General features: G+C 39.0%; 1 protein-coding gene across 3 annotated transcripts in view; it reads right to left on the bottom strand.

The window, feature by feature from the left end:
* The window catches only part of LOC103038776 (connector enhancer of kinase suppressor of ras 2), a 117,905-nt gene that overhangs the window by 4,988 nt on the left and 95,919 nt on the right, over positions 1–16,998 (bottom strand). For all 3 annotated transcript variants that reach the window (XM_049484365.1, XM_049484367.1, XM_049484366.1), the window contains 9 exons: positions 16,063–16,313; positions 12,648–12,688; positions 12,503–12,551; positions 11,500–11,548; positions 11,242–11,414; positions 10,063–10,136; positions 8,960–9,031; positions 3,152–3,222; positions 2,953–3,053 (listed from right to left, as the gene is read on the bottom strand). In XM_049484365.1, the coding sequence (XP_049340322.1) occupies positions 2,953–3,053; positions 3,152–3,222; positions 8,960–9,031; positions 10,063–10,136; positions 11,242–11,414; positions 11,500–11,548; positions 12,503–12,551; positions 12,648–12,688; positions 16,063–16,313 (881 nt within the window). The remainder of the gene's footprint in view (positions 1–2,952; positions 3,054–3,151; positions 3,223–8,959; positions 9,032–10,062; positions 10,137–11,241; positions 11,415–11,499; positions 11,549–12,502; positions 12,552–12,647; positions 12,689–16,062; positions 16,314–16,998) is intronic.

Here is a 16,998-nt window from a genome sequence, read left to right as displayed (position 1 = left end):
TAACACTCTGAATTCAGCTTGTGAAGAACTGCCAAATGAGGTGGTGAGTTATATAAGGTTGAAATAAACTCTATATTGTTTGATGATTCCACTAATACATTTATTTTTCTTGTACAGTTATAACATTTTTATTATTACTATTACAGAGGTGGGCCAATAATGTAGTGTTAGGAGTCTAGCCCAAGGACTCTACACTTATTGGTGTAGCACAGTATAGTCACCCAGACCGAGAAAATTGAACCCCAGTCTCTGACGTGATGTGGCAGCTCACAAGCAGGCAGTGGTGTTATCCACTGTGCCATGCCAACACCACACATTTTATTTGTTTAAAAGTCCCCCTTAAGGATCTTTGATACAGCAAATGGATTGGCCGTGTGCTTCTGTTAAGACTGCGGGAAATTGTAAAGATGTTAAAAACTGTGCTTTTTTGGATGTTTCCACACATAAATAAGTCAGAGCCAGTCAGAGTCTGAACCAAGGCTAATGTGTTACATTGTGGACAAATAGACTGTCAAAATAGACAAGTCCTGCTGGAAAATGAAATCCGCATCTACATAAAAGTTGTCAGTGGCAGAGGGAAGCTGTAAGATATGAAGTGCTGTAAGATTTTGAGGGAAAACAAAACTGCACTGACTTTAGACTTGATAATAAAACACAGTGGATCAACACCAGCAGATGACGGACATGTCTTTCCAAACCATCACTGGTTGGTGGAAACTTCACACTAGACCTCACTTAGTTTGGACTGTGTGTCTCTCCACTCTTCCTCCAGACTCTGATCCCTTGATTTACAAATGAAATGTAAAATTTACTGATGATCAGTGATGGTTTGGAGACTCAGGTTAAATGCTGGTGTTGGTCCATAATCATCAACAATAAAAGAAATAAACACCTAAAATAGATCACTTTGATGATTTAATACATCTATGTAATATATGAGTTTCACATTTTGAACTGAATTACTGAAAGAAAGTTTAATTTTTAAGGGACTCAGCCCCATCTAGTGTTCATAGGTGCCGCTGCAGTTGTTAATCCACACTACAGATTCTGCACTGTATGTGGAACTTGGTCTAATTAAGAGGAGCTGCAGCTTGAAGCTCTTTGCCTGACTCTGATGTTTTATTCAAGCTTAGAATCTCAATCCCTAAGGAGATGGAGATTGTTGTGTCACGGAGACCCAGGCAGGGAGACGAGGAGGCGGACACAAGTGCAGGTAGGGTGAAAATAAATAATAATTTAATAAATAAATAACAAGAAAACAAGGAACAAGTAACATGAAACAAAGATACACAAATAACCAATAACCAAAACAAATAAGGGGTTAACGATAACAAAACAGGGAGACTAAAGAAACAAACGAGTAACTGAAACAAGACTAAAATAACTAAACAGAACAAGGATAACCAAATAATAAAATAAACCAAATACTAACAAACAAGGAACTAAAACAAGACAGGATTAACTAAACTGGGCAAGGGAGAAAAGAAGCAAAATAAACAAGGAGCTAGAAGTAAAACGAGATAAACACTGAACTAGGAAACGGGATGTGAAAACACAGAGAAACGCTGAGAGACAAAACGACATGGGAAGGTGCAAAGACCGACGGAGGACAAGGTGGCAGAGGAGGGCTATTTATAAAACATAAAACACACTAGAATTGGAAACACCTGGGGAAGGGGCGGAGCTACAAATGAGAAACACATGGTGGAAATCTACTGACAGGAGACACAGAGAGGCACAGGTCACGTGGGGAAGACACACAGAGACATGAGACAGGGCTAAGACGTGACATGTTGGCTATTTTTTACGAAAAACTCTACTGTATATGGACACAGCAGAGCAATATCAAATCTAGGGAAAAAAAGAAATTGAGCACACCAGCCACATAGTTCCGGAGAAGTGGGACAATACTGACCTTTTTTACAATATCTAACCATTTTGTGTTATGTTGTATTATGTTATAGTGGCCTGATCATCAGTGAATTTTACATTTCATTTGTAAATCCAGGGATCAGAGTCTGGAGGAAGAGTGGAGAGACACACAGTCCAAACTGCTCGAGGTCTAGTGTGAAGTTTCCACCAATCAGTGATGGTTTGGTTTGGAGAGACATGTCTGTCATCTGCTGCTGTTGATCCACTGTGTTTTATTATCAAGTCTAAAGTCAGTGCAGTTTTGTTTTCCCACAAAATCTTACAGCACTACATGCTTCCCTCTGCTACTGACAACTTTTATGGATATGCAGATTTCATTTTCCAGCAGGACTTTCCCAAGGCACACTGCCCACACTGCCAAAAGTACCAATTGGTCAATTGGTCTTATATAATATTCTAATTTTCTAAAACACTGATTTTTCCTCTGGAATATAATCAAGAGGAAGATGGATGATCACAAGCCATCAAACCACCAAACTGAACTGCTTGAATTTTTGCACCAGGAGTAAAGCAGCATAAAGATATCCAAAAGCAGTGTGTAAGACTGGTGGAGGAGAACATGATGCCAAGATGCATAAAAAAAACTGTGATTAAAAACCAGGATTATTCCTTCCACCAAATATTGATTTCTGAACTCTTAAAACTTTATGAATATGAACTTGTTTTTTTTTTCTTTGCATTATTTGAGGTCTGAAAGCTCAAAAGCATCTTTTTTGTTATTTCAGCCATTTCTCATTTTCTTCAATTTTGGGAATTTGGGAGAAATGTTGTCTGTAGTTTCTAGAATAAAACAACAATGTTCATTTTATTCAAACATAAACCTATAAATAGCAAAACCAGAGAAACTGATTCAGAAACTGAAGTGCTCTCTTAATTATTTCCAGAGCTGTATATAATATATGAGTTTCACTTTTTCAACTCAATTACCGAAATAAAGTAACTTTTCAATGATATTCTAACTTTCTGAGACGGCTGTATTTCTTCCTTCGCAGCGTGAGTACTTAAACCTGTAAAACATACCGAGGGTGTCCGATGGTAGGTGTCACAGAGTGAAGAAGGTCCCTCCTGTTTCAGAGTCATGGATCCGTCTATATCGTCCTGATCACTTTCACTCCAGTAATCTGAAAGAGAAAGCAGCTTTAAAAAGCGCTCAGAAAGAGCACACTCAACTAGAACAGTCCTGTGTGTCAAGGGCGCGAGAGTCTAATTCTGGCCTTACCCTCATCCGGCCGTGGCACTTTGTCGTCAGGTGTGTAACCAATAGCTGCCAGCCCCAGCCTGTTCATCCATCTGAAAGAGACAGGAGAGGTGAGCTCTCTAACTTACTGTACTGCTCTACTTCTTACAAACAGCCCTGTTCAGATACTTAAACATACAGATATACAGCTTAAGATTAGTTAGGACAGATGTTTTACAGATGTGAGGATTTATTTTAGGTCATTACTTTTCTTAGGTACATATTAAAAGCCAGAATTCACAAAACTTGCTGTACTGTGCAAAATGTGCTGTGTGGAGGTTCTAAGTCTCAGGTTATCATGTTTCTTTACTGCTGCAGAATTTATACAATTGATCTTCAATTAAAACGATATGTTATTAAAAACTCAGCAGAGCTGTATATATTCTAATATAAAATAAGAGACCACTTTATGATGATGTTTTTCCTTGATTTTACCAAATTAAAAACCTTTGGAATATAATCAAGAGGAAGATGGATGATCACAAGCCATCAAACCACCAAACTGAACTGCTTGAATTTTTGCACCAGGAGTAAAGCAGCATAGTTATCCAAAAGCAGTGTGTAAGACTGGTGGAGGAGAACGTGATTAAATGCATGGGATATTCCTTCCGCCAAATATTGATTTCTGGACTATACATTTCATAAAGATGAGCATCTTTTTTGTTATTTCAGCCATTTCTCATTTTCTGCAAATAAATATAAATAAAATATTTACACTGAACATATGAACTGACTTACTGATTTTTGTCCATTCCTACATAACAAGTAAAGCTTTGTATTATACATGGCAAAGTAAAACCAGCTTGACCTTAATTGACCTAAGTAATGTGTTATTTGTTGCAAATAATTGACATAATATGTCACATTTAAAAATTTGCTAAACAGAAAGTGAGAATGATTTTATGATTTATAGACATCAACAGCCCGCAGCAATACCACTGCAGCCCACTGGGAGGCTGTGATCTACAGTTCTATCCTATCAATGCAATATTATTAATAAACTTCTGAGACTTATTCCTCCCTAGGTTTTACAATTTAACAATATTTCTACTAAACCTCAATGCTTCATTATTTTTCCATAGACATAGACTTTACCTTAACCATAGACATACAGACATACAGAACAGCAATCAAAGAGAGAACACTGTTCAGATATCATATATAAGGGGTGTCCAAACTTTTTTTGTTGGGGCCAGAAGGAGAAATATATTTGAAGTCACGGGCCACAGACTCTATAATAAAACAAATAATGAAATATACCACTTTAAATAATACATTTTCCTGATTATTTCATTTACACACCATTTTACTTGACTGACTATCTTTATTTTTGACAGTGTTGTGTAAACTAAGATTTTTCAAATTGATGTTTAATTTCTTGATGTCTCTTAATATTAAACTCCTTAATTAAAGCAATTTTTGGACTCTTTGGCCCGATTTTCTGCGCTACAACTGCACACTCTCCTTGCTTTTAGACTCTTTGCCCCGTTTTTCTGCGCTAGAAATGTGCACTCTCTGCGCTTTTAGAATCTTTGGCCCGTTTTTCTGCGCTAGAAATGCGCACTCTCTCCGCTTTTAGACTCTTTTCCTGTTTTTCTGTGCTAGAAATGCGCCCCCTCTCCGCTTTTAGACTCTTTTCCTCGTTTTTCTGCGCTAGAAATGTGCACTCTCTCCGCTTTTAGACTCTTTGGCCCGTTTTTCTGCACTAGAAATGCGAACTCTCTCCGCTTTTAGACTCTTTGGCCCGTTTTTCTGCACTAGAAATGCGAACTCTCTCCGCTTTTAGACTCTTTGGCCTGTTTCTGACACCTAGCGTTCAAACTTTGAATCTCACATTATAAAAACCTGCTTAACAGCGGGCCAACTTTCATTCTATTTCTAAAATACCTCGCGGGCCGCTCCAAAAAAGGAAACGGGCCACAAATGGCCCGCGGGCCGTAGTTTGGACACCCCTGTCATATATAAACACCAACAGCAAACTAAACTAACATAGATAACACTTTGTCACAGCAAAACCAGCAGGCAGAACAAGCAGCACATGGGCTCTAGAGTCTCTATTCTGTATATCCTCTATATCATAAATACCAGTACGCTACAGCTGAGAGAAGCTCAATCCTTTTTACATCTCTGTGTAGGAAGAGATCTTTTTTCACTTGAACCCGTGAAACTTTAAGTGGCATCTCTGGGCCCCTACCACCCTCCCCATCATCCATTTCCTCTGTATGTGAATAAATGATCACAATCGGAGCCCTCTCTTCCAAACAGAGGACGTGGAAACGGCGTATCACTTCTTTTGCATGAATTGATAATCAGCATCCATATTTCATTCGTCTCTCAGCAGACCAGGCCCAGCTGTAGATTGGCAGCGAGACTTTGAGATGTGGAGATACGGGGGGAAAGGGGGAAATGGAGGCTGGGTGACTTGAAGAAGGAGTGTTGGAGGGGGGAGGGGGGGTGGTGGGAGGAGAGTAGGGCAGATACGGAACTAAATCATTTACACACATCATCCCATCTGAGCTGACATCAGTCTAAATTTAGTCCCCTAGGCCGCCCCACGTTCCCGTTCCGGCAGCGTGGAGAAGTTTTCACGACTGTCATTCTGAGTTTTCTACCATGGCGCTAAAAAAAAAGAAGAAAAAAAGACCCCACCAAATCCACCAGCCCGAAATGAGAGCAGATGTGGGACAAATGAGTTCGCACGTTGATCACCGAGGTCTCGGGAGAGCGCCGTAATGAGGACACGGCCGAGAATAGAGAAGAAAGAAAGTCACACGGGCCGTGTTTCCGGATTTCCTGCCGGCCAACAGAAGCGAAGCGGCGATGCGCTGCAGACATCTGCGTCACGAATGCGCCGACAGCCGCCATGCGTCACACATCACCTCTTCAGACTTCTGAAGGTCGTTTAAATATAAACTCTAAAAAGTGATTTTGTGTTTTAGTCAGGAGAACTAATATAATAAATTTGAGTGAACTTACCGTCCAGTACAACTCAATAAAACGAGTTCAGAGAACTTGAAAACCTGAAAACTTAAAAATGTTTGTTGAGCCAATTTAAAAATGTGATTTGAACCAACTTTTAGTTACTACATGTGTCAATGCTCTTTCCCATAGGCTCCTGGCAGCATATATTTGCATATTGGGTGTGGCCTCTCCGCAACTTACCATCTTTGTGTTGTCTGTTGCCCAAAGCAACAGAGTTTTTTTTTTACAGAGACTTCTCCTATTCTGCTCCAGTATTATACTGTGAGTATTGGCAGTTCAACAATAATTATACACTAAATGTTGAATATATGTGTGTGTATATATATGTACTAAATTAACTAAATTGTTTAAGCCCCACAGAACTTGAAAAAAAAAAAATCAGTTAATTAAATTATTGTTGTGTGAACAAAATTGTGTGAATAAGTTGCTAGTTACAGTACCAATCAAAAGTTTGGTACCACTTTAAAATAAGACTACCTTTATAAATGATTTATGAATGGTTTATAAAGGAGATTAATAATGGTTATTAATTAGGCTCCAAATAATTTAAAGCGCATTAATAAGCAGTTAATAAATAAATAACAACATGGATAGAGATGACAACAGTTAAAACAGAGTTTAAAAAACGGCAAAGTAGTGATTCCGGAGCACTTTTTTCACAAAAACAGCTCACATGGCATTCATTCATTCTAGAGACACAACTAGAAATTTTAAAATGAATGAAAAAATGATGGATAAGACCTCTAATAATTCGTTGAGACTTTCTGTAGTAAGTAATCTAATCTATCCTTATTGTAAATTGTGAGCAAGTTCCAGTACTCAGCACTCAGTACTCAGTCCTCGGTTCACTTTGTTGCAGTGATCTCCACTGCAGAGCAGACTCCGCCTCTTATAAAGCCTCTAACAGCCGAGCACATTATGTTCGCTGAGTTCAGATATGAAGTAGGTTGAGTGCCATGTGCAGTGTAAACAACAGACCATAATATCAGGAGCCACTTCATTGTAACAAGCTGTCATACGGCGGGCCGCTGAACTGTACAGCCAGTCTGCTCGGCCATTAGATTCCTCAGCAACACAATCTGTTCTGGGTGTTTTTCGGACGGAGACAACGAACAAAATGTACTTCATACAAGTTCAATCTTTTATACGTTTGGCAGCAAAGAACGAGAAACGTGCATAACTTATTCATGTAAAGGGCTTAAATCATGGGGCCGGGCCTGGGAAAAAAAATAGGTGTGTGTGTTTGAGAAAGAGAGAGAGAGAGAGAGAGAGAGAGAGAGGGAATGCATGTGTGATTATAGACCAAGAATATAAAACATTATCATACCATAGCGTTTAGTGCACTAAAACATCCCTTTACAGCATTAAATACTGTCCGTGTGTCCACATGCTTAAAGTCATCAGACTAGAAATCTTAATTAATAGTGCTTACAATGCTGCTTACACAGTGGCAGGTTATGAATCTATAGCATTCTCATATTATTAGGGGTGTCACGATTCTCTAAATCCTCGATTCGATTTTATTTCCGATTTTAGGGTCACGATTAGATTCGATTCGATTCTCGATTTTCTTTTGTCTTTTTTTTTTACAGCAGAGAAGCCTATGCCAGTTTTAGATTAGTCTATGGTCAGTCATTGCTTTGATTAATCAAATTTACAATATCTTATTTCAAAAGGTGGGTTTGATATAAGTGATGCAAAGTGATACAAGTGATCTGTAATACACCACATTAGGCACTAATGGTCAAATTTAAATAATTTAATTCAGATATATATCTAATGCCATCTAGTGGCTTTTTTTGGTAGCAGCAATGTGCAACATAACAAAATAAATAATAAAAAAAAGTACAGGAACAGTCATGAACAAAATAATAGAACAATTAGAGCCTTAACAAACGGAACTCTATCCTACTATAACAGATAAACATGAAAAATAAGACTTTAAGACTTTTTTGGTCCCTGAGAATGAGAAGTTTTTTTCTTTAATAAAGATTTATTATTAACTTTATCTGAGAGAAAGATGCTCCTTAAGGTACCAAAACTATTAACATATTTGAGGCTAGACAAAACAACTTTAAGAGGATGAGAATGACCACATTCTCTGGAGAAAGGGCTGCTCTTTCAGCAGTCACAATGTCCGCGGCGTCGGCTACAGTGTGCTGCCCCATTTGCGTAGCTTAGAGGGAGGGATCAATCCTCTTTTTGACTTCGATGCTTGAGACCATGATATAATTTTGATCGATTTTGATGAAATATCAAAATTGTGACACCCCTACATTTTATAGCACGTACATTTTGTTATAATACACCTTGGAGCACATTTATGATGCAGTTTACACAAAAAAAATTATACAAAAAAAGACAGTGACTATTTACATCCCACATTTACATGTATACTCCATAAATAATTTTTACTTTTAAAAAAATGTGGGAACAATACAAGGTAGCCAATCATAATAGTAATATATGCATATGTATGGAGGGCCTACATACAGTTCATTTTTTCAGCATCAGTGACGGCATAGTTAATTTGAAAAAGTAATAAGATTACTAATTGCTGATTAGCTTTTTAAAAAGTAACTCAGTTACTTTGTGGATTACTGGATTTTAAAAGTAACTAAGTTACTTTTAAAGCACCTTTAAGTTACTTCTGGCTCATTTCTTCAAATCCGACATTGTGTTTTTAAAGCTAGGATGCTAGGAAAGACTAAATAATGTGTTACTGACGTCACTGTCCATCACAGAAATGCTTATATCTGAGTGTGTATGGGGGAGTGTGTAAGAGGGTAAATGGAGCTCCAGTCTCACCTGTTCATTTCCTCCAAACAGTCTGTGGCGAAGAAGAAGCTCTTGATTTTGGGATGACAAGCTTTAAATGCACTGGAAGAGAAGAGCGAGGTGCACGGTTACAAAATGCACAGTTAAGGTTTCCTCATGAACGTTTACAGTCGGCCTAATAGGAAATTAGCTTGTATTTACAGCCCACTATCAGTAATTACTATGTTCTACCAGTATAATTACAGCTTTCTTGTGTTTCTGTTGGAAGAACACTGGAGTACTCAGAGAAAACACATGCAAACATGGAGAAAACGCACAGACCAGAGCAAAGACTAAAGGTTACTTAAATACTAACAGAAATAACACATTATTATACGACAAGATTCAATTTTCTGTCTTAAAGAGTTCACGATTTGTCAATAGAATGGAGCTTAATACTTTTAGATGGTCATTCCAAAGCTTAAGGAATAGTCTACTTCATTCATTCCAATGACATTTAACAAAGTTTTTGCTGTACATTTAATAGTGCATTATATTGTTTTATTTTTTCATATGTTTTGCAGTTGCCAAAAGCAAAGAAAACGGTGTTTACAGCACAATTTTGGGAAATTCTTACTCAAATAGCCTTTTTATTAAGCTGATACATTAAACTTTATTATGCTCAGTTAGTAAAACACTTTACAGCAGACAAGGCTTCTTTGGTGCCTCAGATATTAAAGAAGTTAGTAGGATATGTAAAGTATCACAGGGCCGCTGTGACACCTCTCCTGCAGCACATGCAGCGTGAGGAGTGTGATCTGACCAGTCACACCACATTTAGAGCTGTGAAGGAGCTTGGCTCATTAGTGTGCGCTATGAGGACATGAGAGAGAAGCTGTTAGAGAGAGTGCTCATGCCTCGTGAGGGATAACCCGCTCCAGCTCTAATCATTCACACTGCGTCTTCTTCCTCAACACCCAGGCTCCGGCCCCCTTCATTAATTCCGCTTGTTTCCCTACCTCACCCAGGTAATGTACGCTTTATATCACTCTATATCACCCAGAGGGTGAAGCCAATTCAGCAAGCCTGCAGGGGGGGTGCTGAGAGATGGGGGAAATGAGGGAGCTTAGAGGAAGAACCTGAAGGAGACTCACAATTTCCTCCTGCATTCGATCGCTCTGTCAATTCTGAACTCGGGCAAGCTGATGAAGCCCTCAGCCTTCTCATCCTGCAGGAGAGAGAGAGAGAGAGAGAGAGAGAGAGAGAGAGAGAGAGAGAGAGAGAGAGAGAGAGAGAGAGAGAGAGGTGAGAGACAGAAGGGAGAGAACAAGAGAGGTGAGAGAGACATAGAGAGAGAATGATGTGAGAGAGAAACAGAGATGAGAGATATATATAGAGAGAGAAAGAGAGTTGAGGGAGAGGAAAGAAAGAGAGAGAGGAGAGGTGTGTGTGTGTGTGGGATGTGAGAGGGAGAGAAAGTGAGTGAGGTGAGAGACAGTGTGAGAAAGAAAGAGAGAGATAGAGAGAGAGAGAGATAGAGAGAGAGGTGAGAGGTGAGAGAAAGCGAGGGGTGAGAAAGAGGGGAGAGAAAGGGAGCAAGAGTAAGAGAGGAGAGAGATAAAGAGAGGGAGAGGTAAGACAGAGGGATAGGTATGAGACAGAGTGAGAGAGAGACAGAGAGATGAGTGAAAGAGAGAGAGACAGAGAGAGAGAGAGAGAGAAAGAAGTGAGAGAGAGAGAGATAAGAGGCGAGAGACAGTGTGAGAGAGAAAGAGAGACAGAGGTGAGAGAGAGAGATAGAGAGAGAGAGAGGTGAGAGACAGAGATGAGAGAAAGAGCGGGTTGAGAAAGAGGGGGCAGGAAAGGGGAGCAAGGGTAAGAGAGGAGAGAGAGATAAGACAGAGGGAAAGGTAAGAGACAGAGATAGGAGTGAGAGAGAGAGGGAAGAGAGGTGACAGACAGTGTGAAAGAGATAGAGAGAGAGAAAGAGAGAGACAGGGAAGAGACGATGATTCCAGCCCCATGATTCCTGACATTGTCTTATCTTGGAATATGGCCGTGTTCATCAGGGAAGAAAAAATAATCCATTGATGGAATAACCTGGTCTATATTCAGTATATTCAGGTAGTCAGCTGACCTCATTCTTTCAGCACATACTGTTGCTGAACCTAAACCTGCAGACCAACTGAGGCATCAACCAACCAACCCCACATCATTTACTTAAATTATGTTAAATCCAGGCTGAACTGGCAGGTCTATGAACATACATTGCTATTGTTATAATTCAAACATACATTGAATATTTGTAAAGATCAGATCCAAAAACTCCTTACATTTTGGTTGGTGTACCAGTAGAGAGAAGAATCCTTTAATATGAACCAGTATTTCTTCCACTTCTGAGTGAAATACCCTTTGGCATCTTTCTTCTTCCATAACCAGCCTTCACAGTCACCGTGGCCCAGATCCTTACAGGAGATTTTCCTGCGGCTGCCGCTGGTCAGAGACCCTGAGGTATAAACAGTAGAATATTTAACCTTGTACCTGTGTTTAAAAAATGTTTTTCAAAAGTAAAATGAACAAAAGCAACTTACCTTTAGTTCTCTTTTTGGTTTTCGTTCTTAATGACGTATAGTGGAATGACTGTTGAGAAGAAAAAGAAAAGCTATTTAATTTTTGTTGGAAGCTTATAATAGCTTTAGTTTTTTTTTTTTTTACTTTCCTCCACTTTTACAACTGTATCTGTCGGTATAAGGCTTTAGAAGTCTATCAGCTAACAGCTAGTTTATTTAGCATTTCTGAATTACAGTAAAGTGAATAAGGCTGGATTGCTGCTGGCATGGGGTCTTGGTTTTTGAGGATAAGCTCGCAAATTCAAACAAGCAAATATAGGACAGTTAATTGCCCAGAGGAGTTTTATAAGCAGAGGTTAATTTTTAATACACACATTTCAGAGGCTTTGGATGCTTGCAGTTTGACATTAACATCACTACACAATGAATACACTCAATGGCACAAAAAGAGTTGCACCCAAAATTAATCAACCAATAGAAATGTAACTTTGTTTCACATATCTACATATTTTTCGCACTACGGTACAGCATTTATTTGCAGAAAATTAGAAATGGCTGAAATCAAAAAAGATTTCAGACAAAGCTGAGCTTTCAGACCTCAAATAATGCAAAGAAAACAAAGAAAGTTCATATTCATAACATTTTAGGGTTCAGAAATCAATATTTGGTGGAATAACCCTGGTTTCTAATCACAGTTTTCATGCATGTTGGCATCATGCTCTCCTCCACCAGTCTTACACACTGCTTTTGGATAACTTTATGCTGCTTTACTCCTGGTGCAAAAAAATCAAGCAGTTCAGTTTGGTGGTTTGATGGCTTGTGATCATCCACTCTCATCTTCCTCTTGATTATATTCCAGAGGTTTTCAATTTGGTAAAATCAAAGAAACTCATCATTTTTAAGTGGTCTCTTTTTTTTCCAGAGCTATAGCACTGCAATCTGAAATGTGTGTTACTCCTTTTGGGTGCTACCATTTTCGCAACAAACTATACTGTTAAATAATTAAACATTCCTAAAGATTTACCTTCCTCATCGACGTTCCTCCTTGTATTTCTATTCCAGATCCTGGATATCTGCGCACATTGTGAAAAAAAAGCTTTAATTTTCTGAAAGTTTCCATGTTCATAATGGAAGTTAATGGGTCAATACAGCAGCAGGTCAGTTCTCACCTCTCGGGTTCTGCTCGCAGTGTGTCACCGGCTCTCTGTTGCTGCAGAGAGGAAAGATCAACACGTCACTGTCAGTCTGCTCCGAGAGCTTTTCTGTCCTGTGACTCATCTTTTACTTGTAAGCACAGATTTGGTGAGTGGTAAACAATGTGATGAGTCTCTGACTACTACTACTCATAAAGGCCCAAAGGTAGAAGAAACCGCAGGGTAGGAACCTCGGCGGTCTAAAGCGCTGCCACTATGATTGGGAGATCATTGGTTCGAATCCTGGTTATGCAGCTTGCCTTCAGCTGCCGGAGCCCTGAGAGAGCAGAATACAGTAGATGGCGGCACCCTTTCCCCTCATCACTCCTAGGGTGATGTGGATCAGCACAAGGCTGCGTCTGTGAGCTGATGTATCAGAACCGAGTCACTGTGCTTTCCTCCGAGTGTTAGCGCTGTGATGCTACTCGGCAATGCTACAGCATCACCAGGAGTTAGAAAAGAGCCGAAGTCTGACGGAGGAGGATGCATGTGTTAGTCTTCACCCTCCTTGTCAATTATGTTCCCAAAACACCAGGAAAGTTATGACTTAAGTCAGCTGCTGCCTCTTTTTAAAGGTGCCTCAGTTTAGCAACACATTATGCACCAAACACATATGTGCCAAAAACTGAAAGATGCAACCTGGCAATGATTGCTGAGTTACCACAGAGTGAGTGATCTCACAATCCACCAATAAATATTTAGCAAGCTTGATTTTTAGGGCTGTCAACAACAGTTACAGCCAATGAGAGCTTATATCCTACTCGATATGCATTGTGATGCTCATTGCTATCTTACAACCCGCCAGTCTGTTTTTGTACACCAGTGCACAAAACCATAGCACGTGCCTGTTGGCAGTTGTGCAAACTTTTACATCAACAACAAACAGAATGAACTAGTGTGACTGAGCAGGTAGCTGCGCCACTAAAATAGCAATCCACCAAAATTTTAAAACATGTTTTTAGAGAGGTGTCAACCTTGCAGTGGGTTCCTCCTGGTGAAAGATTGTGCAGTTTATAATCCTGTGTCACTGCTCAGTCGTGTAGTTTGTAAACCACTATGACTGAAAGATTCTTAAAAGCAAGACACAGAGTTGTGTAGAGTGAAAGGTACAGCGATCTGACCACTGTGTAAGTAGTGTAGTGGGAACCAGGCCTCACAGATGCCTGTGCCAGCCAGCAGCATCATGAGGGGAGTTAGAGAGCCATCTACTTACACAGAGAGAGCCACCAACCAGCTGTGATTTCCTAAAACTCCTCCATTACAGACCTTGATTCACTTTATGTCCATGTCTATTATTATCTCATCCCAATGCTATACTGTATACTTTACCAGAGAAGGAGTTGATTTGGTTATGTTCTAGACTTCTTTGGCTCAGTTATAGGTTTCTAACTCTGGTTTCTCTGAGACTCTGCTACGTCCTGAAGTGCCACATGTGATCCGGTTCCTCTCTGCTCTCGGCTCGTCTCTCGTTCTCTCTTTTCCTCTAACTCTTGCTCGCTCATTCCCCTTTCATCTCACTTCCTAAGGTAGGAGATCTTGCAGGGCCTGTCTGCCTGCTGACAGTGGACGTCTCAGAGTACTGAGCGCTCAGCTATTCCTGTCACTTCCATCCATCTCTCCTGCTAGGCTATGAAGAAGAGTGTGACTGTGTGAGCAGCAGCTGTATCATTGACACCTCTGACTGACAACTCCGGGTCCGCGACTAAAAGTGTGGCATTGGGAAAGACCCATCTCTCCAGGTTTTGCAGCTTCTGCTGTGGTTGTGGTGTAATAGAGAAGAAGATGCTGTGGCACGGTGCTGTGCTCCAGTGGAGTGGGGTTTGGGTACGTGGGAGTTAGAGAGGTGTAGCACAGAGAGACAGATGGTTCTAGATGCTTCAGGCACTCTGCTGGACTTGCACTAACCCTAGCTGACATGAGCATTTGTGGGTCATGGAGGATGGAGGACAGCAACGCAAGATACACTGAAAAAAAATGATGCGTAAAATTTACTTTAAAAAAGTTTCACAAAATTTCTGCATTTGCTTTTTTTTTAAAGTAAATTTAATTTCATGTAAATTTAAGTAACTTCAATGTTCAAGTTTCAAGACTTAAATGTTACATAGAGTAAATAAGTGAACTGAACTTCAGTCAATCCTTTCTTTTAGTAAACTTAGTAAACTTTACTTCCTTTTTATCTTTAATTTTACAGTTTTTTCCTTTTCCATTTTTCCTTTTTTATTAGTGTTTTGATTGACTTTTTCTATGTAAAGCACTTTGAGCTGCATTTTAATGTATGAAAGGTGCTATATAAATAAAGTTTATTATTATTATTATTATTATTATTATTATTATTATTATTATTATTATTATTTCTGCATACAATATTACCTAATTACAATTACTTAATTTATACAATATTACTCAAATTGTTTATGATACATAATATATTATAATGAAATTTAAAAATTGTGGTACCACTTTATAACAAGACTACCTTTATAAAGGGTTTATAAATGTTTTACAATTCGTTTATTAATGGTTACTAATTAGGTTGTAAATGCCTTAAAAATCATTAATAATCAGTTATAACACATGTGTAGAAAGGGCAACAATAACCTGTTGTTTGCCAAATAGTGAACTATATCACACAGCCATCTATATTATTGCCCTTTCAATGTATTTCTACGTATGTGTTATAACTAATTGTTAAATTTTAAGGCCTTTACAACCTAATTACTAACCATTAATAAACTAATTGTAAACCATTTATTAACCCTTTATAAAGGTAGTCTTATTATAAAGTGTCTTATTATAAAATTGTTTTGTTAAAACACATATATTACAGTCTCTCAACACATGGAGGGCATATAGTACATTCTTTTTAGTATACTAAGGAGACTCGGTCTGTTTACAACATTTGAGATGTATGTATGTAAATATTTGAACGTAATAAGTTGATATTGTATTCAGAAATTAAGTAAAGTTTACTAAAAGTCTCTATGTAACATTTAAGTCTTGAAACCGAGTTGAAGTTACTTAAATTTGCATGAAATAAATTTACTTAAAAGAAGCAAATGCAGCTTTTTCTTTTTTTACTTTTTTTTAAAGTAAATTTTACGCATCATTTTTTTTCATTGTCACCAGGAAAATACTTTTTTTTTACTGTCAGACCTTTCACCAAAAAGTTGTCCACCAAACCGGCTCCAACAAAGCCATCCATCATATCAATCCCTCTTCATCTACAGCTTTATAACGCTGCTTTCCCACTCATTTCCAGTGCATTGACTTGGGTCGCCTGACTCAGGTTATTATGTGAGCTCCAGTGAAATGTCACTGAAATGATTAATTCCCCTATTTAAAGCTCCAGCTCAGAGCAGCTGAGGACAGACAGGAGTGTCACGTTACTCACGTGGTAAAGTGGCACAGTGTTGTTCTCGGGCAGCGGGAAGGGCAGGCTGTCAGGCGGCGCCGCTGCATCCAGCCGCACAGTGGAAGCCAGGAGCGAGGGGCTGATTGGAAAGCTGGGGCTGCTGGGATTCTTGCCCTTCTTGCGGGAGCGGCGGCTGGTGTCCCGCTTGCATTCCCTTGGCGCGTCCGGTTCCTCTTGGATGACGAGGATCTTATCATCAGTCATGTAGCGGAGGAGAGACGTTTCTGAATCTGAGATTGGAGAGAGTATAAATCTTATTTGTTAACACTTTAGTAAAAATGATAGATTAGACCCACCAGGCCTCATTCCATTTCTTTTTAATACCCCTAACCCTTGTTTTTAATTGTAACCTGTTTTTTAAGGGGTGAAATCCTCCCTTTAAGAATTGGTACAGCCCTTCATGAACTCAATTCAGATATATAACCCAGCACTGGAGCACTAAAGTTCAGCAACCTAGCTGCTGCTGCTGGTTAACTAGTTAAATGTAGGGCGTATTTTATCGCATGTCTTCAGAAAAGGGGGCAGATGATGCAGCAATTAATAATTATTATCCATTGCTTAATTCCTCTGTGATGGGGAAGCGAAATTAGATTTTATTAAATTAAATTTTATTTTCCCGTTTCTTTACTTTTCCTTTCCTTACCTTAAGTGCTAATTCTGCTGTCTGTTGCACCATTTAAGGTGGAGTTGGAAAGTTAGCTAGCTAGCTATCTACTGAGACAAATTACTATTGATTTTTTTCTTAAATTGAAGAAAATTGCCATAAACTAACATGTGAAACTACACATTAAATATACTACATATTCTTATATAGTGGTTATTATTGTTTTTAACAAGGAATATACTTAAATTTGTGGCTTTCTTGGTAGCCTCAACACTTCTTTTTACCCAACCAGGCTAACAATATTTGAGATT

The sequence above is a fragment of the Astyanax mexicanus genome, chromosome 10 (genome assembly GCF_023375975.1).
Source record: "Astyanax mexicanus isolate ESR-SI-001 chromosome 10, AstMex3_surface, whole genome shotgun sequence".
Taxonomy (NCBI): domain Eukaryota; kingdom Metazoa; phylum Chordata; class Actinopteri; order Characiformes; family Acestrorhamphidae; genus Astyanax; species Astyanax mexicanus.
This window is presented reverse-complemented; position numbering and strand designations above follow the sequence as displayed.